Source organism: Geotrypetes seraphini, chromosome 14, assembly GCF_902459505.1.
Source record: "Geotrypetes seraphini chromosome 14, aGeoSer1.1, whole genome shotgun sequence".
Lineage (NCBI taxonomy): Eukaryota > Metazoa > Chordata > Amphibia > Gymnophiona > Dermophiidae > Geotrypetes > Geotrypetes seraphini.
Window position 1 is genome coordinate 45084405 of NC_047097.1, and position 25884 is coordinate 45110288.

Consider the following 25884-nt stretch of genomic DNA (forward strand, 5'->3'; position numbering starts at 1 on the left):
GGGGATGGGTGAGATGAAAGGAAAGAGGAAGAATTGGGGTGGAAGAGAGGCAGAGATGATTGGCAAATCAGGCAGCACTAGTATCAGGGATGGAATTGGGGAGGCTTCGGGGGTCAATCAACTAGGGCTTATTTTTGGGGTAGGGCTTATATTAGGACTATCTTTAAAAATCAAGGTAGGTCTTATTTTTGGGGGAACACAGTAGCAGGCAACCTGGCCGTGGCAAGTCCGCTATGGCATGGCACTCTCTCATGTTCTAGGATCCATGACAGTGATCACAGAAGTGGTACCTTGGGCGAAGGCACACATGCATCTACTGCAGGACTCTTGGTCTCCTCAAAAGGATTGGATCCAGCTGCCACTGCTTGGACAGCGGAAGCAGACAAGCACGTGATGGTTGCTTTGACCGTAATCACAATTGACGGACATGCCCCTTTCGGCTGGACTCATGGGAAATTCATGGACGACAGTCTGTATGGCTGGGGAGGCCAATTTCAATGATCACCCAGTTCAAGGGTGATGGACGCCGACTCAGAGGCCTTGGTTCATCAATAGACTGGAGCTACAGGCCATATGGCTAACACTACAGAAGTTGGAGAAATCCTTGGAAGGCAAGATAGTCAGATTCTCAAACAAATGCTAACAGCGGTGGCTTAGGTCAATAAACAAGGAGGCACCAAGAGTGCTCTGCTGCTTCTAGAGGTCTAATTGTTATTCAAATGGGCAGAGGCCCGCCTGCAAGCGATAGACAGCAACTGTAGCAGGAGTCAACAACGTGCAAGCAGATTTTCTTAGCAGGTTCTACATCCAAGAGAATGGTTGTTGTCCTCTAGAGGCCTTCCAAAGTATTGAGCGATGCTGGGGTCATCCAACATTTGATTTGATGGTCATGGCAGCAAACAAAATGTGGATCATTTTTACAGCTGCAGATACAAGTCTGGAAGTGCCAGATTGGGTGCCTTAGTTCAATCGCAGCCAGAAAGGGAACTCTTATATGCATTTCCCCAGTGGCTGAGTAATCCATAGGATTGCAAACCATCCAGGGGTGGTAAGTCTTGGTAGTCTCCAGATTGGCTGTGGTGGCTTTGGTACACAAATCTGTTCCATTTACAGATGGACATGTGTCTCCAGAGTCACAGTACATCTAGAGCTACTGACTCAAGAACCAGTTGCCCTAGAAGAGTGACCATTTTGGTCATATGGTATGGCTTTTGAGCACATACAGTTAGAACGCAGGGGGATATTCAGAAGGTAATTATTGCTCCTCTCCTTAGAGCCAAAAAGCCAACTACAGTTTCAGCCTATGCTAAGGCCTGGGAAATGTTTCAACACTGGTGTATTAAAGACAAGGTGGAACTGCCGCAAGCTCCAATCTCAGTTTGTGCTAGTATTTTCTCCAAGTGGAACTCAAAAAGGGGCTAGAAGTCAGTTCTCTCAAAGTATGAGTGGTAGGTATCTCATGTTTCAGGGCCCAAGTGAATGTTTCCTGGCCTCTCATCCAGATATAGCATACTTTTTACAAAGCTCTGAAGTATAGAAGTAGCAGTGAGAACAGATGCAACCTTTGGGACTTCAATGTTTAAGGCAAGCTCATCAATCCCACCCAGGCTCCAAGGACTGCTCTAGTACACAGTTCTTCAACCGCCGGTCTGCAGAAAATTTCTGCCGGTCTGCGCAGGGCCGGCGAGATCTACGAATTAAATTTCCTGTCGGGCATCTCTTCCCCTTTCCCTTCCAGGGCCGGCGTTAAGATCAGCTGCGGTACTGCTACAAACGGACGTCAAAAAGAAAGACAGAAGCCGCGGGACTTTTGCTCTTGCCTGCATCGCTATAGGCTCTGCCGATCTTGATCCCGCCCCCTTCTGAAGTGACTTCCTGTTTTTGAGGGGCAGGATTGAGACCGGCAGAGCTTGTAGCGAATAGCAATTCAGGCAAGAGGAAAGGTCTCGCGGCTTCTGTCTTCATTCTAGCCGTCTGATTTAGCAGGACCATAATTGAAGGTAGGGTAGGTTTTGCTTTGTTGTTGCTGCCAAGTTTAGCAGGACCGGGGTCGAAGGCAGGGCTAATAGCAATCGAGTCCTGGAAGAGTGGATCGGGGCTAGCAGCCAAGGGAGGAAATAAGAGATGCTGGATTATGAGGAGAGGGAAAAATGTGATATAGGTGTTGTTGGAAGGGGATGGTAGACCCAGGAGGGGGGATTGGTGTGACAGAAGGAAGATGGTGGATCCCCTTGGGGGAGGATAGTTATTGGAACTAGGTGGGAATTGGAAGAATAGGGACACAAAGATAGATGCTGGACCTTGCAGGGGGCAGAGAGACATGGAAAATGCTAACATGAGGATGGAGTATGAAGTCAGATATTGGACATGGGTATGGGGAGTAGGGAGACAGAGGGGATATGCTGGACATTATGAAGGGGGAATAGGGAGACAAGGAGAAGATGCTGAATAAGGAATGGAGGGAGTAGGGTGATGGAAGGTATCTGCTGGATTAAGATGGGGAAAAGAGGGGAGGCACTGGGATGGGGAAAGATGGTGGGTTTGGCTGGATGACTCAGGAACGGGAAGAAAAAAAGAACACAGGAAGATGCTGGACATGGAGGTTGTAGGGTGAAGGAAAAAAAGCAGACCTGAGTAGGTGGGAGATGCTGGACACAGGGTGGATGCAATAAGAAGAAAAAGGAGGTTCTGGATATTGGAATAATAGGTAGAAGACAGGAAGAGACAGAAGTGGCAGATAGATTGAAGACCTTGGAAAGAAATTTAAGAAAAGACAGAAGAAAGCAGAACAAACTGGGCAGATAATAAAGGTAGAAAAAAAAATTTTATTTCTATTTTGTCATTAGAATATATCAGATTTTAACTATATATCCTGCTAGAGACATAACTGGGGACTGCAAAGCCCAGGCAGTGCTTCTTTAGCTTCCAGCACTCCCCTGTCATGTGTGACAGCAGTATTCTGTTAGCATGATATTTCTGTGTAGCATTCTGTAATAATTTGACTTGTTCAGTTTTCTTGATAGTAGAGGGGAGACAGGGGTTTTGTTGGTCCTTGCTCTGTATATTTGTATTTATAAAATGACAATTGTACAGAATATTGTTTCTTTTTATACTTTAATAAAATATGTTCAATATAAAATCATAACTGAGGCTTGTGCAGATGGGATCAGATGGTTTGTGGGGACCGAACTCGTGGAAACGGGGCAAAAATGTTTTTTTAAATTTCAGTCTTAGTAGTTTGCCGGTCCACAAAATAATTCTTTTATTTCCACTGGTCCATAGGTGTAAAAAGGTTGAAGAACACTGCTCTGGTACATCTCATTTGTCCAGAATGACACGCCTATTGCACTAGAAATAAAAATTATATTCTTACCTCGATAATCATCTTTCTTGTAAATAGGTGTGTCATTCTAGAACCCCACCCTATACTTCATACAACTTGACTCAAACAAAAATGAGTTTCTAGTCTGAAATTTTTCAGGCCAGTCAGATTTAAGGGATACAAGAGTTTAGGTAATTATAAATTTTTTTTTAAATCCAAATAAGAGATGCAAACAAGTCACACGTTGGGGAAGGTATGAACCTCATAAATATTAAACTTATGGTTGTTTTACACTGTTTTTTATTGGTTGACATTGTTCATATATTGCGTTTAGTTTTAATTCTTACAGAGCAGAACACATTTTATAGGGGAGAATCTCCATACTCCTTCTTATATTCTGTTATGAGGACTTTTGCCTGCTTTGGTATAAACTGAAGGGAGCAGCACATTCCACTGAGGAAGAAGGCATTGAAAATGGTGATTAATACTTTCTGCAAAATGTGCAGGTTTGGATTCACTACCCACTTGTCCAGATTGACACCTATTTATAAGAAAAATTATTGCAGTAATAACCTAATTTTTCTTAAAGCTGCTACATTTTAGATGGCCCACAGTTAATATCCCAAACAAGCATTCATGAACAAATTGTCACCAGGTTCCACAAGGCTAGCCAGGATTCCATTTCATTACTGTAGGAGCAGTCAATATTTTTGTCATCTTGTTCATTGCATAAACCAGTTAAAGAGAGGGCGAGCTCTCCTTCAATATACTAACTTTAAATACTTAAATGTGGTCATCTATCTAAACCCTCACAGCTCAGAAATGGAGGTAGCCTTCTCCCACCTCAAAGTAATTATAGACAGAATTAGATAAGATCAACAGTTAATATTAATAATGACAATTTTGATTAGTGCTATTATTCATATATTCTAATGAAATTAATGACTTTGGAAGACATTAATGCAAAACTACCTAAAATAATCCTGTTTCTATAAAACAAATTCAGCTCAGCTGTGAGAGAAGTGAATGTTCACAAAGCCCCTATGACACATTTAAATGATTTCTCACATTCTAATAGAAATATTTTAAGAATGACAATTGCTGGAATAGCTGCAATACTTTAAATGCTGCGTGTCCAATGAGAGCCCGAGAAACATTACTTACACTTATATTTGCAATCAACTAATGGACTGTATTAGGCATGTCAATGTGAAAATTTATAAGTGTGCCCAAATCAAAAACAAAGTATACAGTAGAGGTCTTGTGTTTCTTGTAGAGCAATATTCAGAAGTTCATGTTACCAACAAAAAATAGAACATAACACACAAAATGGATTTAGCTAAATTTATTAAACTAAAAACTAATAATCCCTTGGAAAGAAAATCCTGGGACCTTTAGACTTCTAGGAATGCATGGTTACCTGCCATTATAGCGTCAAGTCTACCTCTTGACGGAATACTTTCACAATACCAATATAAGCAGATAACTCGGCTAGCAGAGATCTGCAATCTAGCTAGTTGATAACAATAACTAGTGTTTGTTAGCCATTTCACAGCAGCAAAAATTTAAAGTATATGAATTTTTCTAGACAATGTAAGGGAAATAATCTGTGAACAATAGTCTAAATGCTTAATATGGACATTCAAATGCATTTTATTGTATAGACATGGAAAACATAAAACCTAAAGACATGATGGCAAAAAATTACAGTGGTATGTATTTTGTGTTATTGGACTAAATAGAGCATGTATTCTGTTCCCAGTATTAAAAAGTTTTATTTTTTTATTAATTCAGAACTGATATTATACAGCAGCCAGGCTTTTCCTAATTAAGGAATGTCTTGATACACATTATCCTTTTCTAGTTTATCTTTATACATTAAAACTAAAATACATGATTGATTAAATTAAGGTTAGTACTAGATGAAATCAGTCCCATAAAGCTTGATACTACAAAAAATAAAACAAAACACACATCTACTTTATAGAGCAGCTAATCTTGCCTGCAAGTTTTGGGGGGGTTCACAAAGCCCATAGTATGTGCAAAGAAATGCAATATAAGAACCATGCAAAAACAGAACAACACTAAAATGGATTAAAAGAAAATGTAAAACCTAAAAAAGTTTTATAAATACATTAAACGCAACTGTGTACAAACTGTAAGTCTACAGCATTAGTTATACTATATGGCAGAGCAAGGACTCTAGAATTCAATGCTTTCAAATCTGCACAGGTAAGTCATGCCATCTTTGGTTGGCTGCAGTACCAGGATGAGCAAGGGTAGAAGGGCCCAAGAGTTCAGGAAAATCCTGTCAACTTTCAGTAGGCAGCTGAGCCTCAATGTCCACTCTGCAAATGGGGCATTTCTTGTTAGTGATCAACCATTGATCTACACACACTTGATGAAAAAGATGCATACACGGAAGGCGCCTGTCACAGCAAAAGAAAAAATAAATAAATCAGGTTATTACATGGAATCCTTTAACTTTGCTTTCTGTGCACATGAAGCAGCTTAGACACAGAAAACAGCAAGGAGGATTAGGATATCTGGATGCCACAATAGTATTCCAATGGATTTATTTTCAAAATACAAAATTGCTGCCCTTACTAATCCTCAAAATGAAAACTTCAACACATTAGGGTCCTTTTACTAAAGCCATGACAAAAGTGGCCTTAGCATGCTGCTTATGCATTTCCCATGCGCTAAGGCTACTTGTGCCGTGATCAGAAAGTGACTGACTTCTATTTTCCCCACTTAATGACCACATACTAATTTAAAATTATATATATAAACATTTATATTTGAATAATATATATAAATTCCTAAATAATTGAATAAAATAGTCATCTCAAAAGCACAATTCCATGGTGGGTGATTTTTCTAATATTTAGCAATTTTGGACCAAGTGGTAAGACAATTATTATGATTTATTGCACAAACTAATTTTGCCATTGGCATATGGCCATTAAAAAAAGTTACCACATGAGCCCCTACCGATACTTATTTCATAGGCAGTAAGGGCCCATGTGCTAACCCCACATTAAGCATGTGGCAATGTCTCACGATCTGATTAGCACTGTCATGCCCACTCTCCATCCCCAAAACATGCCACCTTGGAGAAAATTAAGGAAAATATTTTTAATGTATGGTGTATGCACACAGGCAAATTTACCGCAGGATGGCAGTGCACATCCCACGGTAAGCTTAACATACAGTAAGCACACAATAGCACTTTCAGTTTAGTAAATGGACCCCATTGTTCTTTGTTTTCTCTTTTCCATCATCCAAAATCTAACAAAATATCATGCTAAGTATTCTGATTTTGCTTACCAAAGTAGACAAAAATTTAAACAAGAAATTGTTTTAGAAACTTGAACATAAAGCAAAAGTAATGACTGAAGAAAGCTGATATAATGACCCAACTTATGTGGTTTTTTAATGTGTGTATGTATGTGTGAATTAGGTCTGTCCTATTTGTTTTTATGGTGTTCTTTTCCTGTTTGATGATTTTATTGTAAACTACTGAGAACTGTTTTAAGCATCTGCTGTAAATCAAATTTTAATAAACAAACATATTTAAATTTACACTTTTCATAAGCAGTAATTTACATATGGAAAAAGCCACACAGCATTTGTTCATTTAATATCATAGTGTAAATAATTACTGCTAGTCTGCAGCAAGTCCTATATACTTAAAACTGGGAAATCATGTATTCCCTTATGAACTGGCAAACAAATATGCTCATTTTAGCTTTTCCTTCAATTTCAGAAACAACCGCTGAGATGAAAACAGAAAACTTAAGGATTTTTATTTTTCAAACGATATTACCTGACATCTTCACCTTCCTCTAATATAGACAGACAGATAGTACATTTTTCCTCTGTGTCTTCCTCTGTTCCTTCCTCTCCTTCTTGCTTGCCGTGCAATTTCCTCTGTGAGAACCAATCAGTTGATACCTTATTAGTAGAGATGATATTGACAAACTGGGTAAAAAATTCTCATGCAAATTATCAGTTTAGTTTTTAACATTTAAGAAAATTTTGGTTAAATACCAAATTTCCAAAGTGCACAAAAGTATCAACTTATATTTATTTCAACCATACTCTTCCTCAAGACATCAGAGCTAAACTGGTTCATGCCAGTACAACTCAAAAAAGAAAAAGGATACAGTTGTAAAAATATCATGCCAATAAAACACAAAACAGCAGCATAGGAGACATCAGCCAGTCAAATGGAATAGGAACACTATTAGATATCACAAGTTATATTAGATAGCACAAGATATAAAAAGTGTTCCTATTCCATTTGATTTGCTGACGTCACCTGCGTTTGGTTTTTTTTGCAGATGATTCTTTTCTTTTGTTTTTGTCTGTCTCATCCCAGTATTGAACATTATGAAGAGAAATGCTTCCAACACCTGGGCCATAGACACAAAGGGGCTTGGCATTATAAAGCATTTTTCATGTATTTTGCATGTTTTACACATACAACATATAAAATCACAAGGTTGTATACAAGCGTACTTATGTGTGCCACATGTAGGTGCTCCTAGGACTAGCATCTGGGCAGAGTTGTGGCAGGTACACATGTACCAATACAATGTAAATGAACATCTTGGCATATGCCTTGGAGCTGGTGTAATGGAGGCTTATTCTAGAAACCCATTTTAAAGAAGGCACATACATGCATATATTGCCTTTATAAAGAAGATATAAAAAAAGTGCATTTTTTGAAACAGATATCCTGTTATAAAATGGTCCCCATATGAGGGAAACCTTTTTAGTTCATCTAGCACCTTATCATGCATGCATGAATTAAAAGTTTTCCTATGTATTTTATTTTTTTCTCATTATATACCTTGCTATAGACATGCTATCTGCAATCAGTACTTCTCTCATCTCTAGCTAATGTTTCTCAATAGTTCTGTATACATGGTAATTTTCAAGTTTTATATCTAAATTAAAACTTCACACTCTGGAAACATGATTTAAAACCAATTTTGCTTTAATGGTTCTATACTAGGGGTGTCCAACCTTTTGGCTTCCCTAGGCCGCATTGGATGAAAAAATTTTTTCTGGGGCCGCACAAACACTAACTGATGAGCCAAAAAAAAAAAAAAAAAGGCTGAGCAGGTCCCAAATTTGCAATCACTAATATAGAAGATGCACGTATCTAATAATAAACCTTCATTAAAGGGACACTGTGGAGAGGAACTCAAAAAAGCAGTAATGCTTACCCTGACTGAGTGATCCTCTGCACCGCTGACAGTGGGAGCAGCCACAGGCTTCCGTATCCCCACTCTGATGAGCAGGGATGCGCACTCCTGGATTTCCCATTCACTTCTATTACATCTATGGTGAGCTTCTTCAGAGGTGAGCCTCATCAGAGCGGGGATGCTGCATCAGTTGTCAGCGGCGCACGTGGAGGATCGTTCAGTCAGGGTAAATATTAGTGCTTCCCACTTTCAGCTTATGCTCCCTCAAAATGAACATCTCCCCCTGCTGTAGCTAGTAGGAATCTCCAAGCCTCGCCAACTGACGGCCACCTCCTCTCCTCCAACTTCCCAAGTTCTGCAGCTGGCTGCAATACTGCAGAGCTGCTGCCTTCCCTCCTCCCTGTCTCTCCCACCACCTTGGCTTTCATGTATGCATGAAAGCAGTGGCAGCTTGAGGATATTGCCATTGGCTGCAAAGCTTGGCGATTTGGGGTTTCCAGACTGGAGAAAGATGTCTTCAGGTGGCAGGGCTTGGGAATCCCCAACAGCTCAAGTATTTGTAAATTGCACGCAGGTGGGGAGAAATTTTGGGCTCCAGTCCCTCCCCTAAATCAGCTGTATATGACTACGCCACTGAATACAAAAATAATTGTGATGCACATATCCCAAAGCTAACATATTCCAGTTAATAAATTCAAAATAAAACTATTTTTTCTACCTTGTTGTCTGGATATTTTGTTTTTCCATCATCTTGGTCCCAATTTCTCTTTCTGCTTTTTGTCCATATTCAACTAATTCTGTTTCCAGTGTCTGCTGTTCATTTTTTTCTCCTCTCTTGTTCCATTTCCTCTTTATGCTTGTCTCCAACGTATTGATTTTTCCCTTTCAGCTTTCTTAACTTTTGCTTTTCTTTTTTGCTTCTGTCCACTCAAATCTTGCCTTCTTTCTCACCCTTCTTTTTAAATGTTCAGCTACCTCTCAATTCTCCATCTTCTCTCAGTCCCTAGGCTCTCCCATTTCCCAGCCTCCTATTTCCTGCTATCTACTCCCTATTACCACATTTCTACTATTGTACTCACTGCTCTCTCACTCACATGGCTCACCACTTTCAGAATCCTCCTCCCTCTCTCCATTGGTCAGGCTATAACTCCCTGTCACTTTCTTTCCATCCCCTTTCTTATCTCAGCTCTCTTCCCTCCTGCCCTCCCTCCCATGGGTCCATCTCTCCTCCTCTATACCCATGGTCCAACATTTTGTTCCCTCTCTTTTCTGTTTTTCTTCTTCCCTCCCCCCTTAATGTTGAACAATGAAATGGAGGGAAAAAGAGAGTTGCTGCATCTCTCTGCCTTCCATCCACAGGCCTAACATTTCTCCCTACCTCCCTTCCAACCCCAGATCCAACTTCTCTCCCTTTCTCTTCCTAAATGCCCCCACCCCCTCTCTCCCCCTGCCTGCCTCCCTCCCCCAGGTCTACCATTTCTCCCTTCAAGTTTCTCTTTCCCTCTTCCTCCACACCTCCCCAGGTCCAACTTCTCTCCCTTCAGACCATTGCCCACCATCTCTCTCTCTGTCCTCTGTTTCTGGCCCCATAAGCTCTCCCCCCCCACACCCAATCTAGCACTTCTTTTAATACCCTCCCCCTCTAAAAAAACAAACAAAAAAAACAGTCCAGGAGGCTTCCATGGCCCAGCATGTTCTCCCCCTCCTCTCTGCACCCATGCATCTCTACCTCACTCTTCTCCCACCACCATGTCCAATAATTCTCTCTCTCCCCCTCCCTCCGTTCTCTGCCCAACAATTCTCCTCTTTCTTCATCTCTCCATGTGCACCATCTCTTTCCCTCTCTCAGACACCCAATTTCCCTTACTGTTCCTTCCCCCTCCCTCCCTCCATTCTTCAATCATATGGCTCATGCGCCCTCCCTCCATCATTTGTCCGTTTGTGCTCCCTCCCTCTGGCATCCCAAAACAACCTTATCCCTCCCTTCTGGCCGGCTCCCATGCTGCAATTGTTTTTCTTGTGAAAGCTGCGGGCGGTGGTGGCTGGCTACTCACGCAATCCGTGGCTGTGTTAGAAATATTTATTTTATGGCTGTTGGAAATCTGAATATGGATCTGGATAAAAGACGGATTCCCCATGTGCTGTGTGGAAACTAATCACTAACCTACCAGACTCTCCTGTTTACTTCCTAAATCCACCACCTGTAGTAAACACACAATCTTAAGCACAAGAGAGATGGAGGTAAAATAAAATAAAATCTCATTTTACAGAAGTTAACCTCCAACCGTCATTCTAGCGTACTATAATCCTTCTCTGAACAGAAACCCCCCCCAAAAAAAAAATCTACGCTTTTTTTTTTCTTCTAGAAAACGCCAGCACAGAGCATGCACAATAGTGCAACTACAAAATTGGAAGTGGCGCGTCTGCCTGAAGGGAGCTGGAGCGGTTGTTTTGTTAACTTTCCGGTGGGTAATTTTCTGGCGGCTCCCTTGAGGCAATTGTCCGTGGGTGGCATCGGCTCATCACGCGCGATTCCCATCGTGATGTCAGAGGGAATGCTTCTGACACAGCTAGGAATCGTGCGCCAGGAGCCAATGCCGCCCACGGACAAGTGCCTCAAGGGAGCCTGCCAGAAAACTACCCACCGGAGGGAGGCACAGAAGGGAGGGAAGGAGAAACTGGGCCGCACAAAACTCTTTGTTGGGCCGCGGGTTGGACACCCCTGGTCTAAGCCCTCCTGAAGTAAAGCCAGGCTCAATGAAATGTGAGTCCGCTAAGGTTCCATCTGATCCTTAACACACTACTGCTGGAAAGCCATAGTAGAGGGTTTCTTTGAGTGCAAAAGAGTGGCGATAACTACATCCAAATAACTGCACTTCATCAAGGCTGAGCACTCAACAAGCCTTTAAGACCAAAGCACCGTGGGTTCTACATGGGCACTGGCCCCTGACTGAGAAGGAAGCGATGAAGAGGTAGCTGGAGCTTCTCATCTTGCTGAAGCTGGCCGAGATCCGCATACCAAGGGCGATTAGGACAATCTGGAGCCACTAGAATTACCAGGCCAGGATGTGTCACTATCCGGTGGATGACCCGACCGTCCAGAGACCACGGAGGGAACACATACTAAAGCTCATGAAGCAGCCAGGGCTGAACCAAGTTGTCCAGTCCTAGGATTATGTGCTGTGTTTGTCAACTGAAAAAGTGCCCGGCTTTCGAGTTCTCTGCTGAAGCTATCAAGTCCATCTGGGGCTGACCACAGCACTGCATAATCAGACGGAACGTCTTCTGCGAAAGGGACCATTCTTCCAGGTCCAGGATCTGTCGGCTGAGGAAGTCTGCCTAAACGTCGTCAACTCCGCCCATATGGGCAGCTGAGAGACAGAAGATGCACTTCTGCTCAGTGGAACAGCATCTGAGCTTCCTGGCCCAAAGGAGCGCTTCTTGTGCCCCCTTGATGATTTACATACACTACTGCTGTGGCATTGTAGGAAAAGACCCGCACTGCTTTTCCTTCCAGAAGGGGCTGGAGAGTGAGTAACACCAGCTGAATTGCCCTGAGCTCCAGACGACTGATCGACCAACGTTTCTGATGGGGAGTCCACTGCCCCTGAATGTAACGGTCCCTGCAATGAGCACCCCAACCCGACAGGCTGGCATCCATTATAAGAGTCATCCACTCTGATAACCTAAGAAGCCTTCCCCAGCAGAGAGCCTCCTCCTGAAGCCACCAGCTCAAGCTGCTGCGAGCTGGCTCTGTCCAGAGAAGCAGCATCTGAAGGGAATGACACTGCAGAGACCACCGAGAGGAGAGACTCCTGTAAATATGTGCATGTGAGCTCAGGACCAGAGGACCGCCTCCAAGGATGTAGTCATGGATCCCAGATCCTGAAGATAAAGCCAGGCCTTGGGAACTGGACAGTCCAAGTTTATTATAAATTTGATAAAACGCTTATCAAAATACTAAGTGTGTTACAGCAATAAAATAGAGATAAGAACAGAGATAAAACCAGAATTAAAAACAGCAATATTAAACAGACGAAATAAACTAAGATAAACAAGACACAAAATAAGTGTAATAAAACAAAAGGATAGTGGGGAGAACTATATATATGGGAAAAACCAAAAGGACTAAGGGGTTCAATAAGAAAAGAATAGTAGCATAATTAGCCAAAAAGCATCGATGAATAAGAAGCTTTTTAAAGCTCCTTTAAATTTATCTAAGTTCAGCTCTGCATTCCAGAGAGTGGGTACAGTAACTGATCTGCTATTGAAGTTTCTGCCTCGGAAAGAAACACACAACCCTGGTGTCGAAAATAAGATCCAGATACTCCAGGAACAGGGAAGGCATCAAATTGCTCTTTTTGAAGTTGACAATCCACCCCAACACCTGCAACAGAGACACCACCATCTCCACCACACTTCTGCACTCCGGACAAGATGGAGCTCGGATCAACCAATTGTTCAGGTAAGGAGAAAGACTGCCACAACTACCATCACCTTGGTGAAAGTGTGGTGTGCCATCGCAAGACTGTAGGTCAGTGTAGTGAACTGGAAATGCTGTTGTAGAACATGGAAACATAGAATACGGCAATGTCACGGGTAGACTGAAATTTGGAGATAAGCCTCTGTGAGGTCCAAGGACGCTAGAAACTCTCCTGGAGAGAAAGCACCACCTTGCACACTGTTTCCATGCAGAAATGAGGAATCCAGAAGAAGCGATTGACTGACTTCAGATTCAGACTAGGTCTACAGTCTTCCAAGCCTTTCTTTGGCACGATGAAGTATGAGTATCTGACTAAGCCTGATTCATGTTCTAGAATAGGTTCTATCGCTCTGATGTCTAAGAAACGTTGCACAGTAATGCGCACTTGGGATATAGCGTGATATCTGCAAATACCACTTTGACCACAGTCCATACACAAAATGGTCTCTCCTTATACTATACACCACACTCCGTACATAAAATAGTCTCTTTTCCCCTCCCCCCTTTTTCCCTTTCTTTCAAGTTTTAATAAGTATTATGTATATAGTTTATTATAGTAATTGCATCCATAGCAGAATGTGTGCTTTTATTCCCAATTGTTATATGTAGTATTGGAGGTAAATCATTTAACTTTGCTTGAAATTACTTAGAGTAAAAAGAGGTTTTGAGCCCAGCCCCCAACCACCTTGTCCAGGTGCTGTGCTGAAAGCACCTATTACAAAAGCATGACTGGGTGTGCCAGTAAAAGGACTGAGCCATTTTAAAGGACAAAGACATGGCCAAACAGATGCAGCTCAGACAAATAAACAAAAGCATGGATGTACCAAGTACCCCTGCCCCCACAGTCTGCAAGACAATCTAATCAGATGACATCACCAATGACAAGACTACCCTGCTCTATGATTGGATGTGATGCTAGAGACTGCCCCTGAATTTTGATGCATCTTGGGAACCCCCCCCCCAATCTATAAAGCATCGATACCATGCGGACTTCTGTCTGTTTTTCCTGGATCACAATGCTGCAACATCACTATCTCTACAACTTCACCATGTGCGTCCAGCACATGTGCTTTCTGGCCTACCATGCAGCCTTCTAAAGACTTTTCAACCAGCATTTGTGAGTAAATTTGATCCTTAGAGAAATTTTGTCTAGTTTAATCCTATTATCTCTGCTCAAAAAGAACCTATCTAACTATGACTCTACCTGTTTGGTTTTTAATGCTTAAATAAATTTTCAGTTTGCTTATAAAATGTTCTGAGTCTTAGTTCTTGATATTTAATGAGCTAAGTTTTAATCAAGCGAGCTAACTTTCCCCAAATTAATAGTTCTTTATAAGTTATACTCCTCTCTTTGAAAGCAATATAGCTTATTGGTGTAGTTCCATCCATTTAATAATAATTTTTATAACAGGGACTCCTTTTCTGGCCAGCCTGTCAGTCGAGAAACAGATCTAGAGGCAGACAAAAGAAGTCTATCTTGTGCCCTTCCTGAATGATGTCCAGCATCCACTGATCCAATAAAACGCGAATCCAGTCCTGATGAAATTGAGAAAGGTGAACTCTGATATGAGGAAGCTCCTCCACCTGACTCCTGGCATCATTAGTCTTCTTAGCAGTTGCTACTCGGGAACCTAAATTGGCTGCCTGGAATTTGAACTGCTATAATGAGGGAGGGAGCCCTGGGGAATATCTCTGGGAGGAAGATCCTGCAGAGCCCTGACAAAAACTACAGGAGGAACGAAAATTACTTGCGATCCCCTCTGACTGACAAGACCTGTTTACAGGGAAAGACTTTGGGCGGCACTCAGCAACACTTGTCATGAGGACATCCAGACCTTTACCAAAAGAAGCTGACCTTTGAAAGGAAGTCTGCTTAAAGTGGCCTTAGAGGCAACGTCCCCCGCCCAATGACAGATCCAAAGTGTTCAGCGTGTGGATACTGCATAAGCAGAGACCTTACTAAAAACTCAATTGAGATCATAGAGTGCATCCATTACATAATCCACACCATCCATTACCAGTGGAGGATAGTCAAATACATCCATGGAGGACACACCATGCAATCTGGAATGACAGGCTCCCACCATAAATGAAACAGCCACCACCATCACTCAGATACCTAAAGACACCACTTCAAAAAGCTTTTTCAACATAATGTCCATCTTGCAATCCTGAGAATCCTTAAGCATCACTCCGTCACTAGGGAGAGTTGAGCACCTGACAAACTGCACTATGGCGGAATCCACTTTAGGCTGTTCAAAAACCTGCTGAAAATCAGGCGCCAGAGGATAAAGCTTAGACATATCTTTAGACTGGAAAGAACTCTCTGGAGAATCCCACTATTCCGTAACCAGCTCAAGAAGCTGCGGGTGAGATGGAAAAAAGGAAGACAGCACATGACTGAAGTCTAAGTGGAAGGTGGTGAATCCATTTAAGCTCTTTCAGAATATCAGCAATGAGAAGATGGACAGAACCATGCTTAGAGTCTGAGTATAGAAGGGCCATGACCCAAATCCAGACTCTCAGGGCAGTCGAGCTGACTAGTCCTGGCAAGGGTATCAGCCAGATCCAAAATAGAAGTAGTGCCTAGATAGGGCAGAAGTATAATTTCAGAATGGCAACTAGTGCAATCGAGATCTGCTGTTGCAGGACGAGAGGGTTCCTGAACAGGAGGTTCAGCCACCTGAGAAGGGTCCGATGAACCTGCCGGCTGCATCAACGAGCGGAATCCACAGAAAATGCTTTCCAGAGAAGCCAAATAAACTCCGGTGAAAAGTCATACCCTGCAACCATGGCAGAAGTCTGTTGAGGCATACACGCACCACCAAGAGTCCCCAGATTCAGAATGCAGCTATTTTGCGTCAGACGGACTGCTGGGTGATATTTTTTCACGAAGTCACGAACCCAGGTCGGCTCCCCATCCTAGAGTATGTGGAGGAGGCGAATTCCGAGTCTCCCAACCCCTCCTCGTGCATGCTATGGCATATGTTACACGGTTGCTGATCCAGTGCAATCACTGCACACATTCATCAGATTAAGAGCTGGGGTGTCCATCCCACACTATTTTGTATCAAATTGAGGGGTTTTGAGGAAGAAATAAAAGTTAAAAAAAAAAGATTGTTTTAAAATCCAAGATGGCCACCATCAGCGAATTCACACCAAAAATCAAACCTGAAAATAAAAAAAATAGCAAATTGGGGTCTGGGGAGGTGGGGGACCTGAACCATACCCTCAGAAACTCTGAAAAACAAGTTATTAAAACATTTAGCAAGCCACCCCCCGAAGCTCTCATAGGAAATAATGGAGATTACTCACAGTTCTGCAGTGCCAACCTGTCAGCAGTTTAAACAGCAACTAAGTGGAGGAAAAGGATCTTCTGCCTCAGAAACTTCTCCAATCGACCAGAATTGAAGATCTACAGACTGCCAGCTGGCCAAACACTGACTATGACCTCTGCCGCCACAGATCCTCGCTATATGGTCGGGAGTATGGAAAGGTAGCCTGTGCCTTGAAACCGGGTGGGTTTCACTTCGAAGCATACAGACTGCGCTTTAAAACCTGTGACAAGGTCACTGGTAAGCAAACTCAAAGGGGAAGGGACCCCAAGTGAAGTAAGGGTGGTACATAGCAGGCTGGGCCCACAGATCCACCAGAGTTTCTCTGTTAAGCAGCTGTCCAGCACTGTGGGACCTGCATCCTTTCCTCCGATAGGGGACTGCCTGGAAGGGGTCTCAAGGTACTGTAGCCACCAAGAAAGCAAACTTTAAGCAAAAAACAAAAAAAAAGCAGAGCAACTGCAAGAGAATTCTGCACAGATTGCTTGCAGAAATTGTAACTGGATATGTTTGCTAGCACTCATGCTAAGGGGGGTGGAACATGTGCTCAGAAAAGTATTGGATTTCTGCCACTCCCGGATTGTGGGTTAGGACTGAACACCTAGCATATGGAATCTGGAAGGGACATAACAGAAAAGCTAATTTGGTTTTTGAGCCAAAGCTTAGATAGAAAGATATAGAAAGAAAAAGAACCCTCAAACGTCAGATTCTATTTTCATCGTGCAGCTATTATGTTGAGTCTGTACTACAACTTTTGGTTGCTGCTACTTAATGGACTTGATCCTTTATGCCAGGGGTGTCAAAGTCCCTCCTCGAGGGCCGTAATCCAGTCGGGTTTTCAGGATTTCCTCCAATGAATATGCATTGAAAGCAGTGCATGCACATAGATCTCATGCATATTCATTGGGGAAATCCTGAAAACCCGACTGGATTCCGGCCCTCGAGGACCGACTTTGACACCTGTGCTTTATGCAATTATTTTTTTGCCTCTATATTCTCCTCCTGCCATCTTTCTTATGTTACTCCTACATGGACAAATGTCCCATCACTCTGACAGTTTTCACTGTTTATTGTTCAGTAGCTATATATTGAGAAGGACAGATCAACTCTGTATCTGAGGACTGTGAAGGAAATGAAATTGGGAAGTAATGAAAGAGAAGGGAAAGAATGATATTACTCTATTGCCCAAGCTTACAAGTCCAAAATCAACCCAAAAGCTGCAGTGGTAACTGTGTTCCAAAAGTGTGCAAGACATCAATTGGGATTATTCCAGAACATGCCCACCATAAGAGCTCTCAATGCTTTATTTCTAGAGCAGTGCTTCCCAAAAAATTTTATTCAGTTTAACTCAATTTTAGCACTTAAAAATTCAGGTGATCCTTCCTCCCCTCATCCATTTCCTCTGCTGCCCCCCGCTAATTATGCAAAGGATAAAGTCAGCATTAGTAACAATGGCCAGAATCAGCACAGGGAACATAAGCCCTGTGCTCAAGTATATGCTTAAAGATCTTAGTATTCTATATGGGTTCCCAGTCTCACAGGAGGCCCATACAGTACATGGGGTAGGGCCTATAAGCATTCACTAATTCACAGGCTCCTTGCTAACTCCAAGATGACGGCCACAGGTGCCGATTGTGCCCTAAAATAGCCCAGGAAAAACACAGGAACCCTGGAAAATGGTAATTTTGTGATTTTTAGAGATTGGGGAGGGTTAGGACATGCAGTGAAACCACCCAGAAACCCCTTTTTAGGGCCCCTCCCCAATCTGCTAAACCAAGCAGGCAAACAGCTACTCACTGTGTTCTGTGCTGTAAGGGAGAAATAGCAGGCAAACTAAACACAGCATGCAGGGAGATCTCAAGCCTCAGGAAGCTGGAAAATTGGATTTCAAGTCTTCTAACTGCCTCACCTGCCCAGACACCCCAGTCAGTGACTTCCAACACCTCCAGATTGCACAGGGAAGATACACAGTCCAGTCCCAATCCCGGGTGTACCTCCATGGAACCACACAACCTGCACTCCACCCCTTAGCGGACGAATCTAGGCCAAACTAGCTCTCGATACCGGAGCCCCAATTTGACATGCAGTCTGTCCAGGGGGCTTAATGTAGTGCCAGGTAACCCCCCCAGAGGCAGACTTTACACTAAAGTCTGTGATCTCCCGCTGTAAGATGTCCCCGTAGGGTATTTCCACAGCACAAGGGCAAACCCATGAGAAAAAAAAAAAAAAAAAGAGTAAAATAATATACTAAATTTAAGAAAAGAAACACGAGCAGAAGAGAAGAACTCCTACAGCTTGGCTTGTAGGAATACAAAACTGGTGTCCAGGGAGCATGCTCAAGGAGATAATGCACAGTAGGAGGGGCTTAATTTCTATTAACTGAAGTTCCTACAGCCCCTGGCAGCAGGGGATGACTACCGTATTTTCACATAGATAACGCGCACCCGTGTAAAACGCGCACACGGGTATAGCGCGCGGGAAACCGAAATATATGTAAAAAAATTTTTTTGTATACTGCGCATGCTGCCCGCCACTCTCCCGTAGCCGCCCGACTCTCCTTTCGCCCCGCCCCGACTCTCCTCTGGCCACCCCGACTCTCCTCTCCCCCTTGAAGTCCTGTCCCCACCCTGAAAGCCTGATGCCTCCCCCCCCCCCCGACGTACCGATTCACCCCCCCGCAGGACCACTCGCACCCCCACCCCGAAGGACCGCTCGCTACGCACCTGCACCCCCACCCCGAAGGACCGCTTGCACGCACTCCACCCGCACCCCCACCCTGAAGGACCGCTCGCACCCCCACAGCCTCCCAGCACCCCCACAGCCTCCCGACCCCCCCCAATCATGTAGAAGCTCCTACCGGTGTCCTGCTGCTTCCTCTTGGCGGTCCCGTCCCTTCTGTGAGCCCTGCGCCTGCGCTGCTTCCTCCGGCGGTCCCGCCCTTTCTCTGACGTCAAGCCCTCTTGCCCCGCTGACTCCCCGACATGATCGGGGCAAGGAGCTCAAGCCCTCTTACCCCAGCCAACCGCGGCACCCCCGACACGATCGGGGCAAGAGGGAGCTCAAGCCCTCTTGCCCCGCCGACTCCCCAACTCCCCGACAATATCGGGCCAGGAGGGAGCCCAAGTCCTCCTGGCCCTGGCTACCCCCCCCCCCCCTGCTAGTTGTTCGGGCCAGGAGGGAGCCCAAACCCTCCTGACCACGGCGACCCTCTACCCCCACCCCGCACTACATTACGGGCAGGAGGGATCCCAGGCCCTCCTGCCCTCGACGCAAACCCCCCTCCCCCCAATGACCGCCCCCTCCAAGAACCTGGGGGCGGGGCCTTGGGCACATGGTCGGGTTGGGCCCATGTGCCTCAGGCCCCGCCCCCAGGAGGGACCTTAGGCTCTCGGGCCTATTCTGATTGGCCCAGGCGCCTAGGCCCCACCAGTAGGGCGGAGCTTTGGGACGGATGGGCCAATCCGGCCTCATTCTGTCATTGGCTGCCTGCCGGACAGGCGGGTTTGGCTCCCGTCTGTCCGGCCAACTACACAAAGGTACGGGGAAGGGGGGTGGGGGTGTCAATGGGGGGTCGGCCAGGGGGGGTCGCGGGTCGGCTGGGGGGGGGGCGGTCGGAGGTTCTTGAGTGGTCCTTCAGGGTGGGGGTGTGGGTGGGGAGTGCGTGCGAGCGGTCCTGTGGGGGGGTGAATCGGACGTCAGGGGGGAACTATGTAAAAAAAAAATTTGTACAACGCGCTCACGCTTATAACACGCAAGGTTATGCACGGTTTGTAAAATCGTGTATAACGCGCACGTTATATGCGTGAAAATACGGTACTTCCCACCAGTCCCAGAATAGAAGGGGCTTGTACAAGAACTGCTACTACTAGGGATGGGACAATGGAGATCTAGGGGTAGAGAAAGCAGCCCTGTTTGTGATCCTATTGGATCCCAACCCACAGGCTATAAAGGCGACTTTCTATTGCAGTGGTTTTCAACCTGGTCCTCAGGACCCAACCAGTCAGTATGGTATTTAAAATATCAACTATGAACTACATAAAGTACTTTGGCATTCACTCCTATACTGTAACACCTTAAAACCAGACAGGCTCAGTGAATCCTGAGAATCAGGTTGTAAACCAATGTTCTATAGTCTCAGTTTCAATAAGACTGAGAAATAAAAGCACACATTTTATGTACATATTTTCAAACCTTTACAAAATACAGCCAAACCAATGTACAAATGCAGTACACAAGACTTTAGTCATAAGAAAAATCAGTAGCTAGGTCAAAATATATGCAACCTTATATGTTTCAACAGTTTTAGAAAGTGACTAAAGCCAGAATTTCAGTGGTTCTTACCTTCTTATATTTGTGAGGATAAGTGCATCTTTCAATAGTTCCCTGGGAAGCACCACGATTAACATTTCCTAATCGTTCTTCCAAATGAATAAGCTCCTGGTCATGGAACAAACAAAAAACTCAGCATTGTTAAAAAAAAAAAAAAAAGTAACATTATATTTCAATATTGAAATTAAAAAAGGTTTAATTCAGGATCTGAACAAACCTCAAGGGAATTTACCTATCCTAAAATGCATTTGTTATAGATTTGAACTCAGTTACCAACATTTACAATTACAGTAAGTGCTAGTATTTGGAAAACATCAATCATTCTTACTTAGTATTTTTGCATAAGGGGTGAATTCATCAATGAGTGCTAATGGTGTCAGGGTGTGCTAAACTCTAAAGCAGGGGTGTCCAACCTGCGGCCCCGTGAAGTATTATATGCGGCCCCGATCAAGGGCGATGCAGTGTTTTCCTCTGTTGCCCCCAGGTGTTTACCGCCTTGCCAGCTCCCTTCTCTGTCTTGCTGCAGCATTTGCACGTTTGTGCAGCCCCAGAAACATTTTTTTCGGCCAGTGCGGCCCAGGGAAGCCAAAAGGTTGGACACCCCTGCTCTAAAGACACCTGTTATATTCCTATGGGCATTTTTAGTGCTTAGCATCCATTGATGAATTCCCCCCTAAATGTCAAGAGACCCTGTCATGAATCTCTTTGGAAACCTGTACAATCTATTTTCCATGGTCATTTAACATTTCCAAGTGTATTGAACTGTCAAAAAAAAAAAAAGTACTGGATCTGTAAACTAGGTGTAATTTTGAGCATTCTTCTACCTAAATGGCCTTTTACCCCCCCCCCCCCCCTTTCACTAGTGAAGAGTTGCTTAAGGAAAGGAGGATTAAAATCAGACCATTTAGGAAGACAAACACACAAACAAACAAAAAAGGTTTTGTACAGTTTCTTAACGTTATTCTTAGTTGTGGTGACAGTCTAATGTTATAAAATAATGCTATAAATCATAGTAATGTATTTCTGCAGAACTGAATCCATACAGAGGCCAATTTCATTTTCACTTGCAGATAATTTATCTGATGAAGAGAACATTAAGCAAATCACATAAATGCAATAAAATATGATTTTATGCCATGTGTTAAATATGCTATCCAATATTGTTTCAAATGTTATGAGAGAGAGAGATTAGGTTCTTACCTCAATCTTCTTTCTTTTAGATGTCTAATAGTCCTGAATCATAAGGTTATGCATCTGAACCTGCAAGTTGCTTGCAGAATGCTGTCAATCATCTTTGAACTCCACCTCCTTCCATGAAGCTGCTCCTGCCCCTTCAGTTTTTACAAAAGCAATCAAACAGCACTGTAATGACAGGCATAACTGGAAGGAGGTAAACAGGGGAAAAAAATCCCCTACACTACAATTCTGGTCTGCTCAGTAAAGTAACATAATAATTGCCATAGAGGGACAGACTGAAGGTCCATCAAGCCCAGTATGCTGTTTCCAAGAGTGGCCAACCCAGATCATAGGTACCTAGCAAGATCCCAAATAGTAAAAACTGATTTTATGCTGCTTATCCTAGGAATAAGCAGTGGATTTCCCCAAGCCATCTTAATATGGACTTCTCTTTTAGGAAATTATCCAAACATTTTTTTAAACCCTGCTAACTGATTTCACCACATTCTCTGGCAACGAATTCCAGAATTGAATTACATGTTGTGTGAAGAAATATTTTTTCCGGTTTGCTTTAAAATCTACTACTTAGTAGCTTCATCGCATGTCCCCTAATCCTAGTATTTTTGGAAAGCGTAAATAAGCAATTCAAACCCTTTCTACTTCTACTTTCTATATGGAACAGGTTGCCTGAATCAATACGTTATGCTCCATCCCTAGCAGCATTCAAATCCAAGCTAAAAGCTCACTTTTTTGAATCTGTTTTCAACTCTTAACTCCCACTCACTGCTGTCAAATACCTATACCCATTGTATCATTTTCCTCTACCATAATCTCCCCAACCCTGAAATGTCCTGTCTAAATTAGATCGTAAGCTCTTCTGAGCAGGGACTGCCGTATGTTAAAATGTACAGCGCTACGTACGCCTTTCAGCGTTATAGAAATAATAAATAGTAGTATTAGTACTACTTCACTCAGTATTTTATAGACCTCTATTCTATCACTCCTGAGCCATCTCTTCTCCAAGTTGAAAAGCCCTAGCTGCTTTAGCCTTTCCTCAAAGGTAAGTCATCCCATCCCTTTTATCATTTTTGTTGCACTTCTCTGCACCTTTTCTAATTCTGCTGTATCTTTTTGAGATTACAGTGACCAGAATTGCACATAGTATTCGAGGTGCGGCCGTACCAGAGTAATAAGGGCATCATAACATTTTCATCTTTGTTTTCCATTCCTTTCCTGATGATTCTTAATATTCTATTTGCTTTCTAGATCTTTTTCCTGGGCATTGAGACCTAACATGGAACCCTGCATCACATAGAAGTTCGGGTTCCTTTTTCCCACATGCATCACATTAATCATCATCTGATGTTTTGATGCCCAGTCTCTCTAGGTCCTCTTGCAATTTTTCACTATCCTCTTGTGATTTAACAATTTTGATCAACTTTGTGTCATTAGCAAATTTAATTCTCTCACTGATAAATGTTGAAAAAGTAGTGGTCCTAGCACAGACTCTGGGAACCCTACTATTTACCCTTCTCCATTGAGAATATTGACCATTTAAACCTACTTTATTCTGTCTTTCAACCAGTTCTTAATCCATAATAGGACAATACCACTATCCCATGACTTTCTAATTTCCTCAAAAGTTTTTCATAAGGTATTTTGTCAAATGCCTTTTGAAAATCCAAATACACAATATCAGCCAGCTCAACTTTTATACACATGCTCATTCACCCCTTCAAAGAAATGCAGTAGATTGGTGAGGCAAAATTTACAAAGACTAAATCCATGTTGGTTTTCTCTCATTAATCCATGCTTATGTATATGTTCTATCATTTTGTTCTTTATAATGGTCTCTACCATTTTGTCCGGCACCAACTTTTGACTCACTAGTTTATAATTTCCCGGATCACCTCACATTAACTACCTTCTGGGATGTATGCCATCTAGTCCAGTGTTTTTCAACCTTTTTACACCCATGGACCGGCAGAAATAAAAGAATTATTTTGTGGACTGGCAAACTACTAGGACTAAAATTTAAAAGCCCCATCTCTGCGAGCTCGGTCCCCGCAAATCATCTGATCCCATCCGCACAAGCCTCAGTTATGATTTTATATTGAATGTATTTTATTAAAGTATAAAAAGAAACAATATTCTGTACAATTGTCATTTTATAAATACAAATAATACAGAGCAAGGATCAACAAAACCCCTGTCTCCCCTCCACATCACATATATCCCCTCTACTATCAAGAAAACTGAACAAGCCAAATTATTACAGAATGCTACACAGAAATATCATGCTAACAGAATACTGCAGTCACAGATGACAGGAATAGTGTTAGGGGAATGCAACTAGGGCAACTGCCCCCTGGTCAGAGAGCACCCTAAGGTAGCTGGAAGCTAAAGAAGCACTGCCTGGGCTTTGCAGTCCCCAGTTATGTCTAACACCAGCTCTAGCAGGATATATATTTCAAATCTGATATATTCTAATCACAAAATAGAAATAAAATTATTTTTTTCTACCTTTTGTCGTCTCTGGTTTCTGCTTTCATCTTCTTTTCACTCTCTTCCCTCCAGCGTTTGTCCTCTCTGTCTCTTCAATCCAGCATCTGCCCCTTCCATCCACTGTCTGCCCTCTCCCCCTTCCATATGGTTATCTGTCTTCTTTCTATGCCCCTCTCCCCTTTCCATCCAGCCTGTGCCCCCTCTCTCCTTTTTACATGATTCATTCCAGCTCAAAAGGAATCAATACAAAAGAGCTGTTCAACTTAGTTACAAATTTATTTGACACCACACGCTACACTCAACTTGTACACAATATTAATCTACCCTCAGCAAATGATTTAGCACAGCACTTTGATTCAAAAATTAAAAACCTAAGAAACAACTGTTCAACAAATGACACTAATGATCACCAAATAGCTAACATACAAGGAAATAAAATACCAGCAGACATGATCTGGAGTTCTTTTCACAATCCAGAATGGAATAATTATATCAAACTATATAACAAATACTCTAAATCTTACTGCGCTCTGGACTCATGTCCCCCGGAAATTATGAAAGCGGCTCCACTAGACTTTAAACTATCTTTGCTGCATTACTTAATCCATAACCTAAAAAATGGAAAGTTCCTCACTAATAACGGTCACATAATAACCCCAATTCCAAAAAAATAGTAAAGAATCATCAGCACTGGTAACCAACTATAGACCAATAGCATCCATTCCATTTATTGTAAAAATCATGGAGGGATTGGTACATACCCAACTAATGGAATATCTTGATCAGTTCTCTCTCCTACATGAAACTCAAGCCGGTTTTAGACCTTTGTTCAGTACTGAGACAGTAATTGCGGCTATCTTAGATAATCTGCATCTCTTGTTCAGCAAGGGCCTTAATGCCCTGATCATGCAATTTGATATGAGCTCTGCCTTTGACCTAGTGGACCATGGGAAAATGCTACAATGCCTGGATGCTATTGGTATTAGGGAAGAGATATTGAACTGGTTCCGAGGTTTCCTTATGTCCCGTACTTATCAAGTATATTTCAATTATGATCTCTCCGATACCTGGAGCAATCCATCTGGTGTACCGCAAGGGTCACCGCTATCCCCATTGCTTTTCAATATCTACATGTGCGCAATTGACCCAGCTGGGGATAAAATTATTCAGTTATGCAGATGACTTTACGATCATCATCTCGTTTGCTAATTCTCTCTCGGAAGTTACTCCCAAAGCATCAGAAGCACTAAATTTGATGGAGCAATGGATGATTGAATTCAAACTGAAACTTAATTCAGAAAAAACAAAATTTTTTGTAGCTTCACCACATCCGCTTGACACCAAAACATCACTATGTATCAATAAACTTAGTTATCCTATTCAGACTACTATGAAGGTATTGGGTGTAACACTAGATCAGTGCTTAACCATGAAAGACCAAGTGGACTCCTTGATCAGAAAGGGTTTTTTCACTCTCTGGAAACTTCGATCCACTAGAGCATATTTTGATATGTCAGC

General features: G+C 42.8%; 1 protein-coding gene across 7 annotated transcripts in view; it reads right to left on the reverse strand.

The window, feature by feature from the left end:
• Window positions 1-4652: 4652 nt before the first annotated feature.
• The window catches only part of RNF111 (ring finger protein 111), a 289510-nt gene continuing 268278 nt past the window's right edge, over window positions 4653-25884 (reverse strand). For 5 of the 7 annotated variants that reach the window (XM_033920212.1, XM_033920210.1, XM_033920214.1 and 2 more), the window contains 3 exons: window positions 20698-20793; window positions 7152-7279; window positions 4653-5751 (listed from right to left, as the gene is read on the reverse strand). In XM_033920212.1, coding sequence (XP_033776103.1) covers window positions 5634-5751; window positions 7152-7279; window positions 20698-20793 — 342 coding nt within the window. In that variant the 3' untranslated portion in view covers window positions 4653-5633. The remainder of the gene's footprint in view (window positions 5752-7151; window positions 7280-20697; window positions 20794-25884) is intronic. The other 2 variants (XM_033920213.1, XM_033920211.1) reach the window with 1 other exon arrangement.